The following is a 22,699-nucleotide window of genomic DNA, read 5'->3' on the forward strand; positions in this document are numbered from 1 at the left end:
GATTATAAAACAAAAATTGAAAATGGGCCAATGTGACCCGAAGCCAACACAAGGGTTAAGTTCATTTATTTATTTTTTTTACATTTTCTTTTGACTTTTTTTATACGTTTTCTGGCGTTTTCTTTCTGTTTTTTATTTTTATTTTTTACTTTTTTTTTTTTTGTCGAATTTCATTGAACAAACCAAACAAAGATGTGTTTGATTGAAATAGCTTTTTATTTCAGTAAATATGACCTCCTAATGCTGCAAATTCAGCGAATTTTCCATTTTCAGTTCTTTACAACCTATAAAATGCTTTTAAACTCTGTTGTGCGTAATAATTTGCATTTTGAGTTTTCATTGGGTGGTTTGTTCAATGAAATTCGACTTATTCCCTAACGGTTGGTGACTTGAAAATTACACTGACTGTCATTTGCATCGACTATTAAAAAAAATAACATTTGCATAATAATTTAGAACACAGTGTATTGTTGAACCCCTGATTGATTCCTGTACTTTTAGCTGTTGTCTTCTCCTCCTATATAAAAAAAAATTCATATAAAATAAAAGGCCCCCCAACCTTTTTAAAAAAAAAAAATACTACAAAAAAAAGCCCAAAAATTTTTATATAAAAAATTTAAACATATATTAAACCACTACCCCCCTTACTATAAACCCCCCCCCCCCCCACGGCGGGGGACCACTAAGGTCTATATAAAAGAGACTTCAGATACAGTATTAGGGGACCACTAAGGTCTATATAAAAGAGACTTCAGATACAGTATTAGGGGTCCCCTAATACTGTATCTGAAGTCTCTTTTCAGATACAGATACAGTATTAGGGGACCACTAAGGTCTATATAAAAGAGGCTTCAGATACAGTATTAGGGGACCACTAAGGTCTATATAAAAGCATCCAAATAGCAGCATGTCATAGGACCTTTAAAATGCTACATGTCATCAAGTGTGTCATGGTTTTCTTCTTCTCCTCCTCCTCTCAGCAGACGGTTAAATCAGAAGGCGGAGCAGAGCAGAAGGTGGCTGTCAGCCTCCCGTCCTCCTCCACTCCTCCGCTGTCTCCTCCTCCTCTTCCTCTGCCCAGATCCAAGAAGGAGGAGAACCCCGAGGTACCGCACGGCACAGGCACCAAAAACAGCACAATAAGACAACAACAACCGACATAATACAGCACAACAACAAGACAACAACAACCAACATAATACAGCACAACAACAAGACACCAACAACCGACATAATAGAACAACAACAAGACAACAACAACCAACATAATACAGCACAACAACAAGACACCAACAACCAACATATTACAGCACAACAACAAGACAACAACAACAAACATCTAAAAAACCAGGCAAAAGTGACAAAATCATCTTTAAATTATAGCTGCAAGCAGCAATGAGGGGGCCAAGTAGTACACTAGCAGGAATGGGAGTCAATGGGATGCTAACGGGAGTTGATGGCTTGGTAGCAACAAAATGGCGCCATAGGAGCCACGCTTGCCAGATGCTCGCTTACCCTCTTGGTAAAAATAGACAATATTTCAGAAAAAAGCGACAAAACTAGGTGGGCACATTAGTTTTTTTTTCACTGGGAACCTTAATTGATTTGCGTGCCGGATCAGAGTCAGTGCGGGGCCTGATTTGGCCCGCGGGCCTCGAGTTTGACCCACGCTATATAAGTGATTCTCTGATTCTTTATTGTTTGTGCCTCTGATCTTGTTGTGAACTCTGTGTTCCAGAAACTGGCCTTCATGGTGTCTCTGGGCCTCGTCACACACGACCACCTGGAAGGTAAGCCGTTGTTCTGCGTCTGCGTCCCGACGCTGCAGCCGCCAACCTTTCTCAACGCTGCCGTTTGCTTTTTTTTGTTTTTAAATTGCAGAAATTCAGAGTAAAAGACAGGAGCGGAAGAGGAGAACGACGGCCAACCCGGTGTACAGCGGCGCCGTGTTTGAACCGGAGGTACCGGCACCAAACAGCATCTTTTTTAAAAGAATATTTTCACAACGTTTTAATTTCTAAAGTGTTGCCAAAGTTTACCTTCTCAGTACCAGACGCATAGAATTCATCTGCAGCTTTATCTATTTATAGATTTACATAAATCACACGTAATAGAAAACATAAGTCAGGACTATGTGATTGTTGTGGAATCCTACACATTAAATGGGATTTGTTTAACTTTGAAAAACCACTAAGGTCTATATAAAAGAGACTTCAGATACAGTATTAGGGGACCACTAAGGCCTATATAAAAGAGACTTCAGATACAGTATTAGGGGACCACTAAGGTCTATATAAAAGAGACTTCAGATACAGTATTAGGGGACCACTAAGGTCTATATAAAAGAGACTTCAGATACAGTATTAGGGGACCACTAAGGTCTATATAAAAGAGACTTCAGATACAGTATTAGGGGACCACTAAGGTCTATATAAAAGAGACTTCAGATACAGTATTAGGGGGACCACTAAGGTCTATATAAAAGAGACTTCAGATACAGTATTAGGGGACCACTAAGGCCTATATAAAAGAGACTTCAGATACAGTATTAGAGGACCACTAAGGTCAATAAAAGAGACTTCAGATACAGTATTAGGGGACCACTAAGGTCTATATAAAAGAGACTTCAGATACAGTATTAGGGGACCACTAAGGTCTATATAAAAGAGACTTCAGATACAGTATTAGGGGACCACTAAGGCCTATATAAAAGAGACTTCAGATACAGTATTAGGGGACCACTAAGGTCTATATAAAAGAGACTTCAGATACAGTATTAGGGGACCACTAAGGTCTATATAAAAGAGACTTCAGATACAGTATTAGGGGACCAAAAAGCAGGAAGTCATGGGACCTTCAAAGTGCTACATGTCATCAAGTGTGTCATGGTTTTAACATTTACACTTCTCTGTTTTTCTCCACTTGTTGTTGTTGTTTCAGAGGAAAAAGAGCGCAGTGAGTTACCTGAACAGCCCTCTGCACCAGGGGACCCGGAAGAGAGGTGCGTATGAAATACTCATCTACTGGTCTGAGACCTGGTAGACAAAAAGAAATGTCTCCAAAAATTATATATATTTTTTTAAGATATTTAATCTTTTCACTCAGAATATTCTGGCTGTTTTTAATGGACAAAAAAAGGCTGCAGAACTTGTTTTGAACTTTTAAATAAATTAAACGTGTATATATATATATATTTTTTTTTTACATATTTTAACTTTTAACTTTCATCAAAATATATATTTTATCTGAGAATATTTGATGTTTAAGTTGTTTTTAAGTTGTTTTAGAAAGCCGAAGTTCAGTAGAATAGAGACTAATATCTGCCTCGGTGCTAATAACACGCTGTAAACAAGTCTTCCCTCTTCCTGCTTCCTGCTTCCTGTTTCCTGTTTCCTGTCACTTCACTCAGATTTATGGCTCCATCTCCAGCGCTACGTTTTGGTTTTTAAGCGTTTTTAAGTTTTGATCCCAAAGTGAAGAGTAGAAGAACTAATCTCTGTTTAAACTAACATAGACCTCATATCTCCTCCTCATCCTGGTATACTGGACATAAACAGGAGGCAGCGGGGAGACTCCGCCCCCTGCTGGTAGTCACCATGGTAACGTTAGTAGCTTTAAGTCTCGGAGAACGAGACGCCGTGACCGATGAGAGCCAATCAGGACGGAGAAACGTTGGCGTCCGTGTCGGCGTTGCCAAAGGTCTCCGTTTGGAGCCGTTGAGACTGAAACACAACGCCGCAGATTACCAACCAGAACGGGTCAGAAGAGTTTCCAGGGGGACTGAGAGGGGGGAACGCCAGAGCAGTGGGAATGAGAGGGGGGGAACGCCAGAGCAGTGGGAATGAGAGGGGGAAACGCCAGAGCAGTGGGAATGAGAGGGGAAGCCAGAGCAGTGGGAATGAGAGGGGAAACGCCAGAGCAGGGGGAATGAGAGGGGAAACACCAGAGTAGTGGGAATGAGAGGGGGAACCACCAGAGCAGGGGAAACACCCAGAGCAGGGGAATGAGAGGGGAAACCCAGAGCAGGGGGAATGAGAGGGGAAACGCCAGAGCAGGGGGAATGAGAGGTGGAAACGCCAGAGCAGGGGGAATGAGAGGGGAAACGCCAGAGCAGGGGAATGAGAGGGGGAAACGCAAGAGCAGGGGGAATGAGAGGGGAAATGAGAGGGGGAAACGCAGAGCACTGGGAATGAAGAGGGGAAACGCGAGAGCAGGGGAAAAGAGGGGAAATGAGGGGGAAACGCGTGGGGAATGAGAGGGGAAACAGCAGTGGAATGAGGAGGAAGAGGGGAAACGCAAGAGTGGGGGGAATGGGGAATGGGAAACGCCAGAGTACTGGGAATGAGAGGGGAAACCAGAGCGGGGGAATGAGGGGGAATGAGAGGGGAAACACCAGAGCATGGGAGGGAAACGCCAGAGCAGGGGGAATAGAGGGGGAAACGCAGAGCAGGGGGAAGGGAATGCAGAGGAAGGGGAAATGCGAGAGGGGGAATGGAGGGGGAATGAGGGGAACAGAGAATGGAATGGGAACGCAGAGGGGGGAATGAGAGGGGGAATAGGGAAACACCAGAGCATGGGAGGGGAAAGCGCAGGGGGAATGGAGGGGAATGAGGGGAAATACGAATTGGAATGAGAGGAGGAAAGGGGATGAGGGGAAGAAAGAGGGGGAATGGAGGGGAAACACCAGAGGGGAATGAGGGGGAAACACCAGAGTATGGAATGAGAGGGGAAACGCCAGAGTGGGGGGGAATGAGGGGGAACGGCAGAGCAGGGGGAATGGAATGGGGGGAAATGCAGAGCGGGGAATGGGGGGAAACAGAGGGGGAATGGAAGGGGAATGGAGAGTATGGGGGGAATGGGAACGCCAGAGCGGGGGTATGAGGGGGAAGAAAGAAAGGGGGAATGGAGGGAAAGGGGAAAGGGGGAATGCAAGAGCAGTGGGGAAAGAGGGGAAGGGGGGAAACGGTGGAAGGGGAATGCCAGAGCGGGGAATGGAAGAGGGGGGAATGCAAGAGAAAGGGAAAGAGGGGGAATGGGAATGAAGAAAGGGGGGGGAAAGGAGGGGAAAAGGGGGGGAAATGCGAGGGGGGGGGGAATGGAAGAGGAGGGGAATGGAAGGGGGGAAACGGAGCGGGGGAATGGGGAAGAAAGGAGTGGAATAAAGATTTGAAATCGCCAGAGATGGAATGATCAAAGCTGGAAAGAATCGGTCAGTTGTCATCTTTTAAATTGATCTCAGACTGTTTTTAAGCATTTTTTTCGTGCACAAATGGCAGAAAATGCTGGTTTCAGGTTTTCGGCTCTTTTTCTGTTTTATATCATAATAAACTGAATATCTTTGGGTTTAACTCTAAAAAGAAACACGACATTTAAAGACATCAGCTCAGACTTTGAGAGACTAGGATTGACATTTAATGGACCAGACAATTAATCAAAGACAATAATCAACACATTAATAATGAAATGGTTTTTAATGATAGATTTCCATGTTTTTATTCGCGTGATATTTTAAATCTCTGCTGTTCAGTGAAGCTCAAATAACTCCGAACAGAATCACAGAGACCCGCGTGACTGTCTGCAATAACTCGACTAACTTCTTACAGCTTTTCATTTGCTCTTTAAAATATTAAAACTGAATCTACGAGTCTCCCCCTTACAGCTGTTACTCTCTGTTTCACATCTAACGCTGAATTCTCTCCGCACAGCCTCCCCATTTTAATTCACATGTTTTCTGGAGCAAAGACTAAGGGTCATATGCTCGATTTCTGCCAATTCTCATTAATATTCAACAAGCTAAGCTGTTTGAATCTGATTGGCTAACAGCTAGCCAATGAGAGCCTGGCTGTCAGCATCCTTTTTCCCAGCCCAACTGGGCGAGCTCATGAATAGTAATGAGCTCAGGCAGCATGATGTCAGACTGACCAGCTGTTGTGATTGGTCTGATTTCTCTGCTGATATCTGTTCAGTGACTAGAGCTGACAGAGGAGGTAGCAGTTCATTTTCACATTCACCACATAACACACACACACACACACACACACACACACACACACACACACACACACACACACACACACACACACACACACACACACACATATGGACCTGACAGATTTCAAAAAATGCAAGTTAAAACAGTTTTGTATGGCTGGGCACCTTTTAAATATATAATAAGAAAGAGAGAGTGTGATATTTTTAAGTCTGTTTCGGAGCGACAGGGACAATATTTCAGTCGACACTTTAAGTGGAACCGAAATTTGCGTTCTGATCCGGTCCGATTCCCACCGGTTGCGTAGGGTTTCGGTACCCAACCCTTGCGCAGCGACTAGTTGAGCGCCACCGCTTGCCCCCTTACCACCCCCCCACCCCCGTAGGAAATCAATGGAACGGCCGGCGCAGAGAGGTTTTGCCGCCTATCGTGTGTAGTAGGGCTGGGCGATGTGGAGAAAATCTGATATCGCGATATTTTTGACCAAATACCTCGATATCGATATTGCGGCGATATTCTAGGGTTGACAATTGGTGCTTTAACAAAATATCTCCACACTTAGATTTTAGATAAATAATCATCAGTAATGTGGATATAATGACTAAGTGGGTAAAGGTGAATAATAGAACAGCTAGAACAGTCTGGTAAGTTCAGAAAATGACATCTCTTTACTGTAATGCAGCCTTTAAAACTAGGAGAAGACACTTATGTCATATCACGATATTCAAAATCTAAGACGATATCTAGTCTCATATAGGGTTGGGCATCGAGAACAGATTCCTAATCGGAATCGGTTCAAAAATTGGAATCGTTTTGGAATCGTTTGGAGGATTTGGTTTCAAATCCGATCATCACTTCCCAATTTAACATGCGCAGTTTGGGTTTCCGTAGCGACCAGGTGCTTGTTGTGTTGCAGCCATGGAGCACAGTAAGCGGCGCTCTAGTGTGGCTTTATTTTACGTTGAAAAAGCTGTAAAACTGCAAACCACCGTTGCATCAAAATAAAACTTTGCTCTTATTTGTGAAAATAGGCATGTGACCCGTTTCAACTCCACCACTCAAAGAATCGGAATTGAGAATCGATGAGAACCGGAATCGAAAGGAAGAATCGGAATTGGAATCAGAATCGTTAAAATCCAAACGATGCCCAACCCTAGTCTCATATCACCATATCGATATAATATCCATATATTGCCCAGCTCTCGTGTGTAGGCAGCTTTAGCGTCTGACACGCCACAGCCACCGTTAGCTCCAGCTCTCTGCACTAACACTGCTGTCTGTGCTTCTGACTTCCTCTTCCTCCCTTTTCCCGCTTCGCCCGTCTCACGCTAGCCAACGAAGACTCCCTTTCCAAGGTATGTCATACAGACTGTTTGTTTTTTGCTTTCTCCCCCCCTCCTTCTCCATCTTTTTCTTTTCTTTTTGTGTTTTTTTTGTTTTTCCGTCTTTTTGTCGTCTGTCTCATTTCACCCAGGTCGCCCACCCAAATACAGCAGCGTCCCGGAGCTGGGCAGCCTCACCCCGACCTCCCCCTCCAGCCCCGTCCGCCCCCTCCCCCTGCCCAGCCCCAGCTCTGGGGATGTAAGTAACGATAAGACGGGGGAGATGGACTAACCCTGTCACACACTATCCTCATAGGGAGGCAGAGTCCCGCCCCCTTCTCCCCCCCCCAGTGGACCGCCACGGGACCTTAACTCAGGGGCAAATGTGTCCCGTAGTGAACGGGGAGAGACTAGTTATGTTTGGATACTGTTTGAATTGAGTCATGTATTACATATTTGATGTTTGTCAGTTAAAAAGATAATTTATCAAGTGGAGAAAGTCTCTGTTGTTAGACTGTTGAAGTATCAGACTGTGAAAATATGTCGTTAGATTTATTTTAAGCAAAAAACTCTAGAATATTTGGAGCAAAAAAGTCAGTATTTGGAGTGAAAAAGTCTGAATATTTGGAGCGAAAAAGTCTGAATATTTGGAGCAAAAAAGTCAGTATTTGGAGTGAAAAAGTCTGAATATTTGGAGCGAAAAAGTCTGAATATTTGGAGCAAAAAAGTCAGTATTTGGAGTGAAAAAGTCTGAATATTTGGAGCGAAAAAGTCTGAATATTTGGAGTGAAAAAGTCTGAATATTTGGAGTGAGAAAGTCAGAATATTTGGAGGGAAAAAGTCGGAATATTTGGAGGGAAAAAGTCGGAATATTTGGAATGAAAAAGTCGGAATATTTGGAGCGAAAAAGTCAGTATTTGGAGCGATAACGTCTGAATATGTGGAGCGAAAAAGTCTGAATATTTGGAGTGAAAAAGTCTGAATATTTGGAGTGAAAAAGTCGGAATATTTGGAGTGAAAAAGTCGGAATATTTGGAGGGAAAAAGTCGGAATATTTGGAGTGAAAAAGTCGGAATATTTGGAGCGATAAAGTCAGAATATTTGGAGGGAAAAAGTCTGAATATTTGGAGGGAAAAAGTCGGAATATTTGGAGGGATAAAGTCTGAATATTTGGAGCGAAAACGTCTGAATATTTGGAGGGGAAAAAGTCGGAATATTTGGAGTGAAAAAGTCGGAATATTTGGAGCGATAAAGTCGGAATATTTGGAGGGAAAAATTCGGAATATTTGGAGGGAAAAAGTCGGAATATTTGGAGGGAAAAAGTCGGAATATTTGGAGGGAAAAAGTCTGAATATTTGGAGCGAAAAAGTCGGAATATTTTGGAGCGAAAAAGTCGGAATATTTGGAGTGAAAAAGTCGGAATATTTGGAGTGAAAAAGTCGGAATATTTGGAGGGAAAAAGTCGGAATATTTGGAGGGAAAAAGTCGGAATATTTGGAGCGATAAAGTCGGAATATTTGGAGGGAAAAAGTCGGAATATTTGGAGGGAAAAAGTCGGAATATTTGGAGGGAAAAAGTCGGAATATTTGGAGGGAAAAAGTCGGAATATTTGGAGGGAAAAAGTCGGAATATTTGGAGTGAAAAAGTCTGAATATTTGGAGCGAAAAAGTCGGAATATTTGGAGCGATAAAGTCGGAATATTTGGAGGGAAAAAGTCGGAATATTTGGAGGGAAAAAGTCGGAATATTTGGAGTGAAAAAGTCTGAATATTTGGAGGGATAAAGTCTGAATATTTGGAGTGAAAAAGTCGGAATATGTTTGGATCCTGTTTGAATTGAGCCATGAATTACACACATGATTTTCATCAGTTAAAAAGATAATTTGGGGTGTGGAGAAAGTCTGTTTGTTGTTAAACTGTAGTATCAGTATCAGACTGTGAAAATGCATCATTAGAAAGACTCCTCATTAGTATTTTGAGCAAAAGTTTTGAATATCTTGAGCAAAAATGTTAAATATTTATTCAATTTTGTTGACTATTTTGCTCCAAATATTCCGTTTTTTTTTTTTTTTGCTCCAAATATTCCAAAATGTTTGCTCGTAATATTCAGACTTTTTTTGCTCCAAATATTCAGACTTTTTTTGCTCAAAATATTCAGACTTTTTCGCTTAAAATAAATCTAACGACACATTTTCACAGTCTGATTCTTCAGTTTAACAACAAACTGAGACTTTCTCCACTTGATAAATTATCTTTTTAACTGACAAACCTCATATGTGTAATTCATGGCTCAAGTCACACGGGATCAAAAAATAAGTGGTCTCTCCCCGTTCACTACCGGACGCATTTCTTCTGAATTAAGGCCCCATGGCGGTCCACAGGAAGGGGCGGGACTCCGCCTCTCTATTGGCCTGGTAGCTCTGTCATTTTACACCCCGAGACCTTCACACACACTTCATTAGTTTGTCTCCATTTGATAATCATCAGTCATCACTTGATTTTTACTTTCAGTCTTACAAAGTGAACAGTGTCCTGTAGCCCAGAGCATCCATTAAAGGTAACTTTTTTTTTTTTTTAAATCAACCTGGACTCTATTTTCCTGTTTTTGTGTCTAAGTGACTGATGGGAACAACAATCTTTGACATTAGTCCAGTATTCAGTCAGCGTCCACTAAAAGTTCTGTTGTTGCTGCTGACAGACTCAGATTATTATTCTAAGTGTGTGACAACATTATGGGATGGATCCCTACAGAGATAGACCTTTTAGTTAAAGAGTAAGATCCTTTTTAGTTTAACATGAAACAGCCCCGAAATCACCATCACCAAACTCCACCAGACTCCATGTAAATAATCAGGACTTTTATCATCGTAAAACACACTTCATTCAAAGTGGACAGAAACTAAATAAAACTATCAAAAGCCGTCTTGGTTCATCTTTCCACTGTTCCAACAATCACCACTCTGGTTTGCTTGAAATAAACCCTTAATTCACCCATTTACATTTGGAGATATGCTGGCTGTATACACGCTAAAAGTCCTGATTATTTACATGGAGTCTGGTGGAGATATGCTGGCTCTATACACGCTAAAAGTCCTGATTATTTACATGGAGTCTGGTGGAGATATGCTGGCTCTATACATGCTAAAAGTCCTGATTATTTACATGGAGTCTGGTGGAGATATGCTGGCTCGACACGTAAAACCATTATTTACATGGAGTCTGGTGGAGATATGCGGCCATACGCTAAAAGTCCTGATTATTTACATGGAGTCTGGTGGAGTTTGGTGATGGTGATTTCGGGGCTGTTTCATGTTAAACTAAAAGGATCTTACTCTTTAACTAAAAGGTCAATCTCTGTAGGAATCCATCCCATAATGTTGTCAGACACTTAGAATAATAATCTGAGTCTGTCAGCGGCAACAGCAGAACTTTTAGTGGATGCAAATCACACATTTACACACACAAAAACACGGGAAAATAGAGTCCAAGTTGGAAAAATAAAAAACTAAATTACACTTTAATAACTCCTACTAAAAACACATTCTAACTCCCAGGTGTCTAGTAACTTTTCTGTGGGCTCAGTAACTAAACACACCATGTCCATTTAGATATTAAACAAGGCCAAGTGTAACCTAAACCCAAACCGATCACGGTGCCCCCCCCCCCTGCCTCTCCACAGATGGTGGGCGGGGCTCAGCTGGGCGGGGCAAACACTGATTGGTCCAATTCTTCCTCACAGGGAGACATCCATGAGGATTTCTGCACTGTGTGCAGACGCAGTGGCCAGTTGCTCATGTGCGACACGTGTTCTCGTGTTTTTCACCTGGACTGCCTGGACCCGCCCCTGAAAACCATTCCTAAAGGCATGTGGATCTGTCCAAAATGTCAAGATCAGGTAACCACAGCAGCCGCGACTGATCCTGAGTCGGGGGGGGGGAAGGGAAGAGGAAAGGGCCAATCAGAGTCAGTAGCTGTAGCTGTACGTGACGGCCTTCTGCCACACTGTCCTGATCTTTTGGGACTGTTCAATCCTTTGTAAGCGTAAAACATGATGCCGTTTTTTTGTGCTTCTGTCCCACTCATTGTGTCAGTTAAAAGATTGGCATCTCACATCCATCCACTCCATTTGCTTGTACCCCTTGTTTCAGCGTCACCACAGGGTGGCGGCTACATTTGTCTCCTCCCCCCCCCCCCGACACCCCCCTACACCCCCTTAAATCTTTTTTTTTTTTTAATTTCCAAGTCTCTGCTTCTGTGACAACTGCGAGCTTCTCTCTGCAGATCCTGAAGAAAGAAGAAGCCATTCCCTGGCCCGGCACGCTGGCTATCGTTCATTCCTACATCGCTTACAAAGAAGGTGACGTTCAAATTTGGGTTTTTCTCTCCAAAACATCCGCTTGGACCGAGGGCTCGATCGATGGATCGATCGTATCTGCCGATACCGGGTCCCAGTCCGGTGCTTCGGGGGTTAAAGTGGGCCGGAACGATCCATTACTGCGTTCTGGCACCTTCGATTAACAACTTCATTATGGTGCATCTACATGGCTACGTTTGAGTTTAAAAAGGAGTATCTTCCCACACGTTTCCCTTCCCCATTCCCCCTGCTTCTCCATTCCCTCTCTTCCCCCTGCTGTGGCCTTTCCCCTTTTTTCTCATCTCATTCCCAGCTTTCCCCATTCCACTCGCTGCCCCCCCTTTCCCCCTCCTCTTTCCCCCTCCCATTCCCCCTGCTCTAGTGTTTCCCTCCCTCATTCCCCCTGCTCATGCCTCCCCCTCCTCATTCTCCCTGCCTCCCATTCCCCCTCCTCATTCCCCCTGCTCTGGCTGCCTCCCCCTCAATCCCCCAGCTCTATGTGTTTCCCCCCTCCATTCCCTCCCTCTCAATCCCCCAGCTCTAGTGTTTTCCCCTCCCCATTCCCCTCTCTCATTCCCCCCTGCTCCCGTGTTTCCCCTCCCATTCCCCCGCTCCCCATGCTCCCCCTCCCCATTCCCCTCTGCTCATGCCTTCCCCCTCTCAATCCCCCAGCTCTAGTGTTTCCCCCTCTTATTCCCCTCTCTCATTCCCCCTGCTCTGGCGTTCCCCCCCTCTCAATCCCCCAGCTCTAGTGTTTCCCCCTCTCATTCCCCCTCTCAATCCCCCTGCTCTAGTGTTTCCCCCTCATTCCCCCCTCCCCATTCCCCCTCTCATTCCCCCTGCTCTGGCGTTCCCTCCCTCATCCCCCTGCTCCCCCCCTCCTCAACCCCCAGCCCTAGTGTTCCCCTTGTCATCCCCTGCCTCTGGCTGCCCCAATCCCCCAGCTCCCGTGTCTCCCCTCCCCATTCCCCTCTCCCATTCCCCAGCTCTAGTGTTCCCCCTCCTCATTCCCCCCTGCTCTGGTGTTTCCCCTCCCCATTCCCCCGCTCCCAGGCCCCCTCCCATTCCCCCTGCTCTGGCTGCCCCCTCTCAATCCCCCCTCTGCCATCCCCCTCTCATTCCCCCTGCTCTGGCGTTCCCCCCTCTCACTCCCCCTGGAAACTCTTCTGACCCGTTCTGGTTGGTAATCTGCGGCGTTGTGTTTCAGTCTCAACGGCTCCAAACGGAGACCTTTTGGCAACGCCGACACGGACGCCAACGTTTCTCCGTCCTGATTGGCTCTCATCGGTCACGGCGTCTCGTTCTCTGAGACTTAAAGCTACTAACGTTACCATGGTGACTACCAGCAGGGGGCGGAGTCTCCCCGCTGCCTCCAGGATGAGGAGGAGATGTGAGGTCTGGGGCGTGTTAGTTTAAACAGAGATTAGTTCTTCTACTCTTCACTTTGGGATCAAAACTTAAAAACGCTTAAAAACCAAAACGTAGCGCTGGAGATGGAGTTCCCACTTTAACCCCTGCGTGTATTTGTAAGATAATAATGTTATAGTTGAGTTCTCTGTTTTTCTGGTCAACTTTTGGACCGATACCGCCACCTGGAGTTCACTACCGGTACTTTTTTTCGGCAGCCTACTTCTCTCTAATAATTTGTAATAATACAGTCCAAAATGTATGTTTCTAGGTAGAGAAGATCAACTACAGATGTCCCTTAAACCAATACTGTATATTCAACTTTACTAACAATTTATGGATCAGTATTAAATGTATTTGAATGTAGAAAACGTTCCACTTCATATGGTTTTATATTCATATCATGGAGTTAAAGGACAATTCCGGCGCAAAATTTATTACAAAGATAGTTTATAAAGACAGTAGCGTTCACGTATACAAGCAGGCGCCATCTTGGGATAACAGTCACGACCAGTTGAACCACGAACGCCATGCTTGAGCTGTGTTACTGGTTGCACATGTAGGGACCCTCATTGTGCTATCGTGGAAGTGTGGTGATATTTTGAGCCTTGTTAGTGGTGTATAAATAGAGATTTCTTTTTACTCTGCCAGTGCCTCGACGACTAGCGTTGGCAGCTAATCAGCAGTTCGCGCCAGCTTGTTTTAAAGCTAGAGACACATTCGATTAGCACGAAAACATGTCTCAGAGAACAGTCGACTCGGTACACATATGTTATTAACCCCCTAGGGTCATTTTTGCACCCTCCAGATTGACTTGTCGTTCATGGATGGGACTTTGGCCCTGGTGTAGAATTTACAGACATAAAGGATCATATGACTGCCGATCCCCGATCAGTTAAAGACCCACCCCATAATCAGCCCTACGTGGAGCGACTGCAGACAGCTGGACGGGGGAGATTTAACGTTGAGTTTTCTGTTTCTGTGCTGCAGCTAAAGAAGAGGAGAAACAGAAGCTGATGAAATGGAGCTGTGAGCTGAAGCTGGAGCGAGAGCAGCTGGAACAGAGAGTCAAACAGCTCAGCAACTCCATAACGGTGAGAAACACAAACATGCCGCTCAGGGCTGCACGAAAACTAGAGCTGGGAACCCGAAAAACTCAACAACCACACATGGTGCTCTTTCTAGGCAAAAAGCTGAATGGATTTTTATGAAAAAAACTTGTGTGATGTCAGCTTGTTAAATGTGAATATTTTCTAGTTTTTTCTCTCCTCAGTACAATAATATATATAAAAATATAATATATAATAATAAATAAATATATATATATATCCTTAAACTGCAGTTACCTGACATTCAAAGCAGAATTTGGCAGGTTTACCGACTCTGAGACTCAGAAATTCCCCCAGAAGCTGAGATATTCAGGCTGTGAAACTAAATGCAAAAAACGTACAAAAATGTCGGAAAAAGCAACATATTTACAAAAAGGTGACAAATGTCTGAGAAAGCCACAAAAAAGTACAAAAACAACAAAAATGAGGTATAAAGCTACCAAAATGTAAAAAAAAAAAAGTGACATGCAGTAACAAAAGTAGTCAATAAACTCCATGTCTCCCCTCGGTGGGATTCTCTTTTTCCAGCGTGGCCCTCTGGGAAAATGAGTTTGACCCCCCTGCTCTAAACTTTTGGCCCAGATTTAACTCTGTTTTGTTGTGTAAAAGTCTGGTTTGTCCACAGCTGTGTCCGTCATAAATCCAATACAGGGAATCTTGTGTTATATTTCAATCAATCAATCAATCAATTAATCAACATTTATTTATAGAGCGTTTTAAAGCCCTGACACACCGAGCCTGATAATCGGCCGTCTGACAGTCTGGTGAGGTCGGTGACTCGAGTCTGTTCGGTGTGTCCCGTAGTCGGACTCAACGACCAATCTGATTGGTGGAAAGCTAACCCAGAAATGACGAGCGGGATGAGTGTGACTAGAGTCTCTCAAAATCTGAGGAAAACTTTGAATCTGACCTTTGTTGATCTGAAATGAAGATTCAGCAACTGCACGGCCTATTTCTCTTTTCAAATGTTTTCAGAAACGCGTTTCGGTGAACTATTTTTTTACAATATGAGATCGTATCCTGAACAAGCCGCCATGGACCTTCTTCACAGCAGACATGTCGACTTGTCATAGTAGGAAAAGCACAGCAGAGATTGATAACCTTAACGATGGCTCAGGTCCATCAAGTGTCCCAGTAAGATATTTCAGTGAGTCAGCATGAACAATACCAGGACCTCTCCTAAGTGGAATGCAGCCATCAGTAATGGTTTAATACCAGGACCTTTCCTAAGTGGAATGCAGCCATCAGTAATGGTTTAATACCAGGGTCTCTCCTAAGTGGAATGCAGCCATCAGTAATGGTTTAATACCAGGACCTCTCCTAAGTGGAATGCAGCCATCAGTAATGGTTTAATACCAGGACCTCTCCTAAGTTAATCATTAATGGTTTTGAATACACCTGTGCTTTTCCTACTATGACATGTCAACATGTCTGCCGCGAAAAGGTCTATTATGGTCGGGGAGAATCCAGACCCACGTGACGCATTCGCCCAATCAGCTGCCGGTTTAAATTTTTTGGGCAACAATACACATTAGCGCCGCCTGCTGTTATGGAGACGTATTACGTCTCACGCACGATCAGAACGTACGCTCGAGTCGGCATCATTTCGGTGTGTTCTGAGGCACTTTTTGGACCTCGGGGAGACTGATCAGTCCGACTGACTTTCTGCCGACAGTCGGCCGTCTGGTTGGTGGGTCTGGGCCTTAAGAGCAACCAGCAGGTAAACAAAGTGCTTCACATGAAGTAACAACAATACTTACCTACTTTAAAATCAGAAAACAATAAAACATACAAGTAGGAATAAGGGAAATATCACAGCTCTGCTATGTATTAAAAGCTATTCTAAATAAGTAAGTTTTGAGGGTAGTTTTTAAAAAGGAGCTATGTCCTTTATATCAGCATCTCAGTGTCACATCTGACCCTGTTCTTCTTCTTCTTTTATCAGAAATGCATGGAGACCAAAAACAGCATCCTGGCTCGTCAGAAAGACATGCATCTCTCCCTGGAGAAAGTCAAACACCTGATTCGCCTCATCCAAGCCTTCAGTTTCAACCAGGCTGTGGCAGAGACAGACGGTAAGGACGTCAGCGCCCACGACAGTGTCACCTCCCAGGACGGTGTCAGCTCCCAGGACGGTGTCAGCTCCCAGGACAGAGTCCAGCACGGTGCATCCAAAGCTGCAGTTATCTCTGAAAAAGCTGCAGTCACATCCGAACCTGCAGTAGCTTCTGAAAAAGCTGCAGTCGTCTCTGAAAAAGCTGCAGTCGTCTCTGAAAAAGCTGCAGTCTCTGAAAAAGCTGCAGTCGTCTCTGAAAAAGCTGCAGTCTCTGAAAAAGTTGCAGTATCCTCTGAAAAAGCTGCAGTCTCTGAAAAAGCTGCAGTCTCCTCTGAAAAAGCTGCAGTCTCTGAAAAAGCTGCAGTCTCCTCTGAAAAAGCTGCAGTCGTCTCTGAAAAAGCTGCAGTCGTCTCTGAAAAAGCTGCAGTCTCTGCACCAGAAGCCAACTCTGTGGAGAAGGTGGCAACTGGGAGCTCCGCGACAAATAGCAGCAGCAACGCTGACGGAAACCAGAAACAACAAGAGCACGAGGCCACAGGGAACAGCCAGACAGCAGGAAGTGGAGACACAGACAACCAGGCAGTCCTAGAAGACGTGGGCATCCTGACGGCAGACGCCAGCCCCGGTGTCGGGGGAGGGAAGGCGGGGCCCGGGGACGATGTTGCGTCCAAACCCGAGACTGAGGCGGCTCCGCTGGTTGACATTCCCGCTGCCTCAGCGGCCGCGAACATCGCTACGACCAACGGTACGGCCGAGCCGGCGCGCGCTGCCGATCGCAGCCCCGCGGGAGACCGCGCCAACAACGGCAACACCAACTCTGAGAACAAGATGGCTGCCGTCAACCCTCCAGAGACGGCAGTGGATCAGAAACAGGACGAGATCACCGACCGTGACGGCAGCAGCAACAACAGCAGCAACAGCAAAACCTCAGAACCCTCCCAGCATTGTTTGCCAGCTCTCGTCAGCAGTTTGGACAATAAAAAGTAATGCTTTGTCTCTAAAAAATTGCGGGAATTCAAACATATATATAAAAAAAAAAGACTTTTGCTTGCACCGCACGGTGCCCTGAAGTTGCCAATCTGTATAAATGTTGTTTGTTTGCATTGTATCGTCAGACTGTGTCAATGGTTAGATATCCAGCCCCCGGCTCTGGAAACATGGCGAGCCCCCCTCCCCCAAACCCAGAGCGGCAGGGGTGCAGGTACGCTGTCGTTCCAGTGTCGGCACGCCAATTAGTGATAGACGTCCGTGGTGGGAATGCTCGAAGGGAGATTTAGTTCATCATCACACCAGTGTGTGCCTGTTCAGTGGCTCCTGCGTTCTCTCGGTTGGGAGGGGTGATGGTTTTCAAACGGAGAACAAACATCTGTCGGGGGTTACTGGTCTAAAAAAACAGTGTTGTGATTATGTGAGTATGAAAAGAAAGCCTGTTCGTCCCCTCGTCCCAAGAAACTAAATGTGAACAGCCTTTGTCTTCTGCAGCTTTCCCTGATCTCCTCTCCCTTTTGAATAACCCTAAACTTTAACCAATAAGTCTCATCCTTAACGGCCCCTATTCTTCCCCATCTCAACCTCCTCAAACCTGTCCTATCCAGTCAGCAACGATTCAATAAAGACGTCCCTCTTAAACCCCCCAAAATGATTCAGTACGCTTCAAACAAACTAGCTCATACTTCGTTACATATAAACTAGGGCTGTCAATTTCAATTTTATGTGAAAATGTATCGAAATGATCTAGGTTAGGGTTATCTAATGTGCAATTAATATAATGAAAGATCGCTACTGTGCGTTCATGTATTGAAATAGTATTTCCACGGAAAATAACTTGATACTGTGTTGTATCGGGTTTTTTTCATCCACCCCTGCTCCCTACGTTTTCCGCGCCTTTAAACTAGCGTCCCTAACTTCCAAATCAGTCTACGAACGTAACTCGTGTTCAATCAACAACTAAACTTCGACCAAAAGCCTTCCCCTGGTGACTGAACCACGAACGTACCTGCCACAACCCTAACACTGTAACCCAACCGTAACGTGTGAGCCCGACCGTAACGTGTGAGCCCGACCGTAACGTGTGAGCCCGACCGTAACGTGTGAGCCCGACCGTAACGTGTGAGCCCGACCGTAACGTGTGAGCCCGACCGTAACGTGTGAGCCCGACCGTAACGTGTGAGCCCGACCGTAACGTGTGAGCCCGACCGTAACGTGTGAGCCCGACCGTAACGTGTGAGCCCGACCGTAACGTTGCCCGACCGTAACGTGTGAGCCCGACCGTAACGTGTGAGCCCGACCGTAACGTGTGAGCCCGGCAGCGTAACCTACCGTAAGGATGTGAGCCCGACCGTAACGTGTGAGCCCGACCGTAACGTGTGAGCCCGACCGTAACGTGTGAGCCCGACCGTAACGTGTGAGCCCGACCCGTAACGTGTGAGCCCGACCGTAACGTGTGAGCCCGACCGTAACGTGTGAGCCCAACCGTAACTTTTCAGGCCAACCGTAACGTTTGAACCCAACACTACGTTGTAACCCAATAACCTAAAGTCTCTCCCAGTCCCCAAACAACCAACCAAACCATACGGGGATGGTTTGGTTGGTTGTTAGGGTTAGGGTTAGCTAACTAACTCCCAAATCAGTCTACGAACATAAAACCGTGTTCAATCAACAACAGAACTTCGACCAAAAGCCTTCCTCTGGTGACTGAACCCCAAAAGTAACTACCCCAACCCTAACATTATAACCCAACTCAGCCCCCCCCCAGGCAGAAAGACGCTGAGCGTGGCGTTCAGCGCGTACGGAGGACGAGGTGGAACAGGCGCCGTAGCCTAACAGATGTTTTAAGTGGTGTCGGTCAAGTGTAGTGATTGAGTTTTTCATTCGTGAGTCAAGTGTGTCAACTGTGAGCACTAAATGTGAAATTGCAATATTGCAATGTCAACACACACAAACACAGACACACACACACACACACAATATATATATATATACACACACATATATACACACACACACACACACAAACTATATCTGGGCTGTGTTTCTTTTTTATAGGAAAAGATATTCAGGTCTTCCTAGTCTTCAGAATAAGTGCTTTCTGTTCCTGAAACCTGCTGGACTGGCATTATCAACACTAAAAGAAGGAGTCTTCTTTTTAGAAGTGGTGATCTTTGACAAAAAAAACATTATGTACATTTCTGTTGAATCCTGAACTGCCAAAATGATGTTGTCTCCAAATTCAGCAGGGACGAGTCCGCTTACTGTATTGAAAGATCAAATCATTGGCGTTTGTAAGATAACGATGCGACCGTTTCAGACCATTGGAAGTCCCCCAGATTTAGACGACAGGAGAGCTTATTAAAAACCATAACACAAAAGGAACTATTTTTTGTCCTTTGAACGGAAGGATTTGTTGTCGCGTCTTCAGACGGATCTCTAAAATAAAAAAAAAGGACAAGACCACAAATCCTGAGATTAAAGCACAAGCTTGCTGCATTACAAAGAAGTGCTGAAGAGCTTTTTGTATGTTAATATGGAATTAAACAGAGTATGCATCTCTTTGTTGTGATGTGACTTATCCCCACATTGCCAATATTTTTCTAGGAGGAAATCCAAAAACCCTCTGTGTCTGTGTGACTTTAAGTGGAGTCGTTGGGCGTCGCGGTTAGACTAGCGCATCTCTTTTCTTTGGGGAGCATGTCTGGGCTGAAATGTGACGCTGTTGTTGGTAGGCTTGGTGGCTGTCGGTCCGTTGGGGTCGTCTGTCTTTGTCCGGTGAACTGATCATGACTTCTGGCTTCTTGTTGGGTTCGGGGCATTAACAAAACTCTGGTCTGTTTCTTCACGTGGGCCTCTCGTTTGTGCTTGTTTTTGTTTTTTTGGTGCAATATTGGAGCGCTTTTGCTTACGTTTTTAGTCGTCCAAAAACACATTCACCCCCCCCCTAAAGGTTGAAGGTGTTCAAGGTACAACTCTTCAGACAGACGATTATGTGGAAATACTTTTATAAATGAGGACTTTGTAGCCGTGCTAGCAGCTTTTATCGGTCATTCGGTTGGTTCGCCACTTTGATCCAGACTGAAATATCCGGAGTATTTGATGGATTTCGATAAAATTTAGTTCAGACATTCATGTTCACCAGAGGATCAAATCCCCCTCACTTTGGTGACCAACTTTACTTTTATACAGTGAAATATCGCAACAACGATGGGAAGGATTTTCACAAAATTTAATAACGGATATCTGCGATAAATCCTAATCATTTGTGTTGATTCATTTATTCCTCAATCGTATTAACTTTTGTGATCCTCAGTTAAATATCTCGACAACAATTGGATGGATTTTCATGAAACTTAGTACGGATATGCGCGGTGCCATGAGCACATGCTAACAATTCGGCCCAAATATTAATAGTCATCCAGAGGAAGAATCACATTAACTTTGGAGATTTTTGGGGGGCTTTTCCACCTTTAATCGATAGGACAGCTAGGTGAGAAAGGGGAGAGAGCGGGAAGACATGCAGGAAATCGTCACAGGTTGGAGTCGAACCATGGACCTCTGCGTCGAGGCATAACAAGGCGAAGTATATGTGCGCCTGCTCTACCCGCTGAGCCAACCCGGCCACGATCTGTAGACTTTTTATCAGGTCAACATTTTAAAGTGTCCAATACTTTGGTTTATGACTAAATTCCTGCAGAACTTAAGACATTTATCAGACTCAGCTGGACTTTAGTTTACTGTTAATCAGACGCAGAACTTTCCGCAGATTTTGAAACTAATTTTTAACAGATTAAAATGAAACGTAGAATCTACCCAAAGCAGAGAAACTGTCCGCTAAATACTGCAGATTTTCATTCTGGATCACAGCTACAAACTGTAAGATTGTGTTTGGTTCTGCCGATGGTAATTGTACACGGTGAACATTATACCTGCCGAACATGCTACCGTTAGCATTTTAGCTGAGCTGAACAGAGCTGCTAGCACGGCTGTGGACTCGTGGAACAGTTTGAAACTCTAAAACGAGAAAAAGCTGAGTAAATGTGCACACCGTTGCGGGGGGGTGAAAGCGCTGTTGGGCGACTCTAAAGCGAGCTGTTAGCAGTGTCTTTCTGTTCATATCATACAAACTGTAACTGAATCATATCTGACACAAACACCTAATGTTGTCTGCCATCAGCTGTACAAACTGCCTTCATTCAGAAGATTTTAGAAGAAGTAACGAGAGAAAAATCTCCAAATATTTCCAGCGTGTTCGGCCACAGTGTTGTCTTGACAAATGTAATCTCTGATGGAGAGTTTGGAAAGAAAAAGACCGGCCAGGGATGCAATCCTAACAAACATGTCCCCCAATTTCCTTTCTGAATCCCATTCATTGTGCGTGCATGTGTGTGTGTGTGTATGTATGTATGTATGTATGTATGTGTGTGTGTGTGTGTGTGTTTTTGTCGGCTTCACTCCCGGGATAAAGCAGAGCAGTCATGTCTTCACTCGACAGGTTTTTCTTTTTTTTTTTCAAAACGAGCCCGAACATTTAGTTCCAGATAAACTGGACCTCTCCCTCTGTACAGTAGGTACCTCGAGTGCCTTTCTTCAAACAGCAGATAAGATTTTGTCTCTTGACTTGCACTGTGACTTGTAGAATCTCCCTAACCCTCCAGATAATCCTCCCAACCCGAACCCGGTCCCTTCACCTCAGGCTGCCAGTAGTCGATGCAAGTGGAAACTACACTTCATATTACGCCGTTATTTTTGTGTTTTGTTGTTCTAGGAGTTGCCTAAAATGTGTTTTTATTTTTTCCTTCTTTGTGATTTTAAACTTTTTTTACGTTTTAAGAAGAAGAAAAAAATAAGCCGCGCAGACTCTGACGAAAAGCGAAAAGTCAGAGGTAGTTAAAAAAAATAAAAAATAAAAAAACTCTGGCTGGCTCGCCAAGGTGGAAAGACAGCTTTGTTAAAAGATTTTTAAAAAATGGCTCATGGAAGAGAGTAAAGTACACGGAAAGGAGCACGGAATATGGCTGAAAACAGTCATAACAAAAAAACATATCCACGCACTCAAGATTGGTTATAAAAAGTGATATATTTTACTTTTCTTTATCACTTTTTGTAACCAACCTTTTAGTGCCAGGAGAAGTTTATTTTTTGAGTCCTAATTCTTCCTTTTCCAGGAAAGACTCATTGTTGATGCCTAGACGTGATGGCCGTTTTCTTTGCGATGCACCTTTAGTTCGACCAGTATTATTATTATTATTTGAGATATCTATATATATATATATATATATATATATATATATATATATATATATATATATATAATCTAAGAAGTGTAAGAAACGGGATCCGTCAGCGTGTTGAATCTGGTTCCTGGAGGCGTGTTTTAGTCCGGACTCTTTTCCTTTCGACTCGCTCATCGTTCCCTCTGTGCTGTTGGGTTTTCTTCTCAAGTTTCGTACGGTTAAGTCTGTCAAATCCAT

General features: G+C 44.3%; 1 protein-coding gene across 7 annotated transcripts in view; it reads left to right on the plus strand.

Annotated features, from left to right (window-relative positions):
* Positions 1-18,473, plus strand: part of phf21ab (PHD finger protein 21Ab) — a 58,125-nt gene extending 39,652 nt beyond the window's left edge. For 3 of the 7 annotated variants that reach the window (XM_039807801.1, XM_039807804.1, XM_039807805.1), the window contains 9 exons: positions 981-1,106; positions 1,739-1,790; positions 1,882-1,961; positions 2,941-3,001; positions 7,464-7,570; positions 11,049-11,204; positions 11,591-11,666; positions 14,061-14,164; positions 16,125-18,473. In XM_039807801.1, coding sequence (XP_039663735.1) covers positions 981-1,106; positions 1,739-1,790; positions 1,882-1,961; positions 2,941-3,001; positions 7,464-7,570; positions 11,049-11,204; positions 11,591-11,666; positions 14,061-14,164; positions 16,125-17,222 — 1,860 coding nt within the window. In that variant the 3' untranslated portion in view covers positions 17,223-18,473. Of the gene's footprint in view, positions 1-980; positions 1,107-1,738; positions 1,791-1,881; positions 1,962-2,940; positions 3,002-7,321; positions 7,345-7,463; positions 7,571-11,048; positions 11,205-11,590; positions 11,667-14,060; positions 14,165-16,124 lie in introns of all 7 variants that reach the window. The other 4 variants (XM_039807806.1, XM_039807808.1, XM_039807803.1 and 1 more) reach the window with 3 other exon arrangements.
* The last annotated feature ends 4,226 nt before the right edge of the window (positions 18,474-22,699 follow it).

This window comes from Perca fluviatilis, chromosome 8 (genome assembly GCF_010015445.1).
Source record: "Perca fluviatilis chromosome 8, GENO_Pfluv_1.0, whole genome shotgun sequence".
Taxonomy (NCBI): Eukaryota; Metazoa; Chordata; class Actinopteri; order Perciformes; family Percidae; genus Perca; species Perca fluviatilis.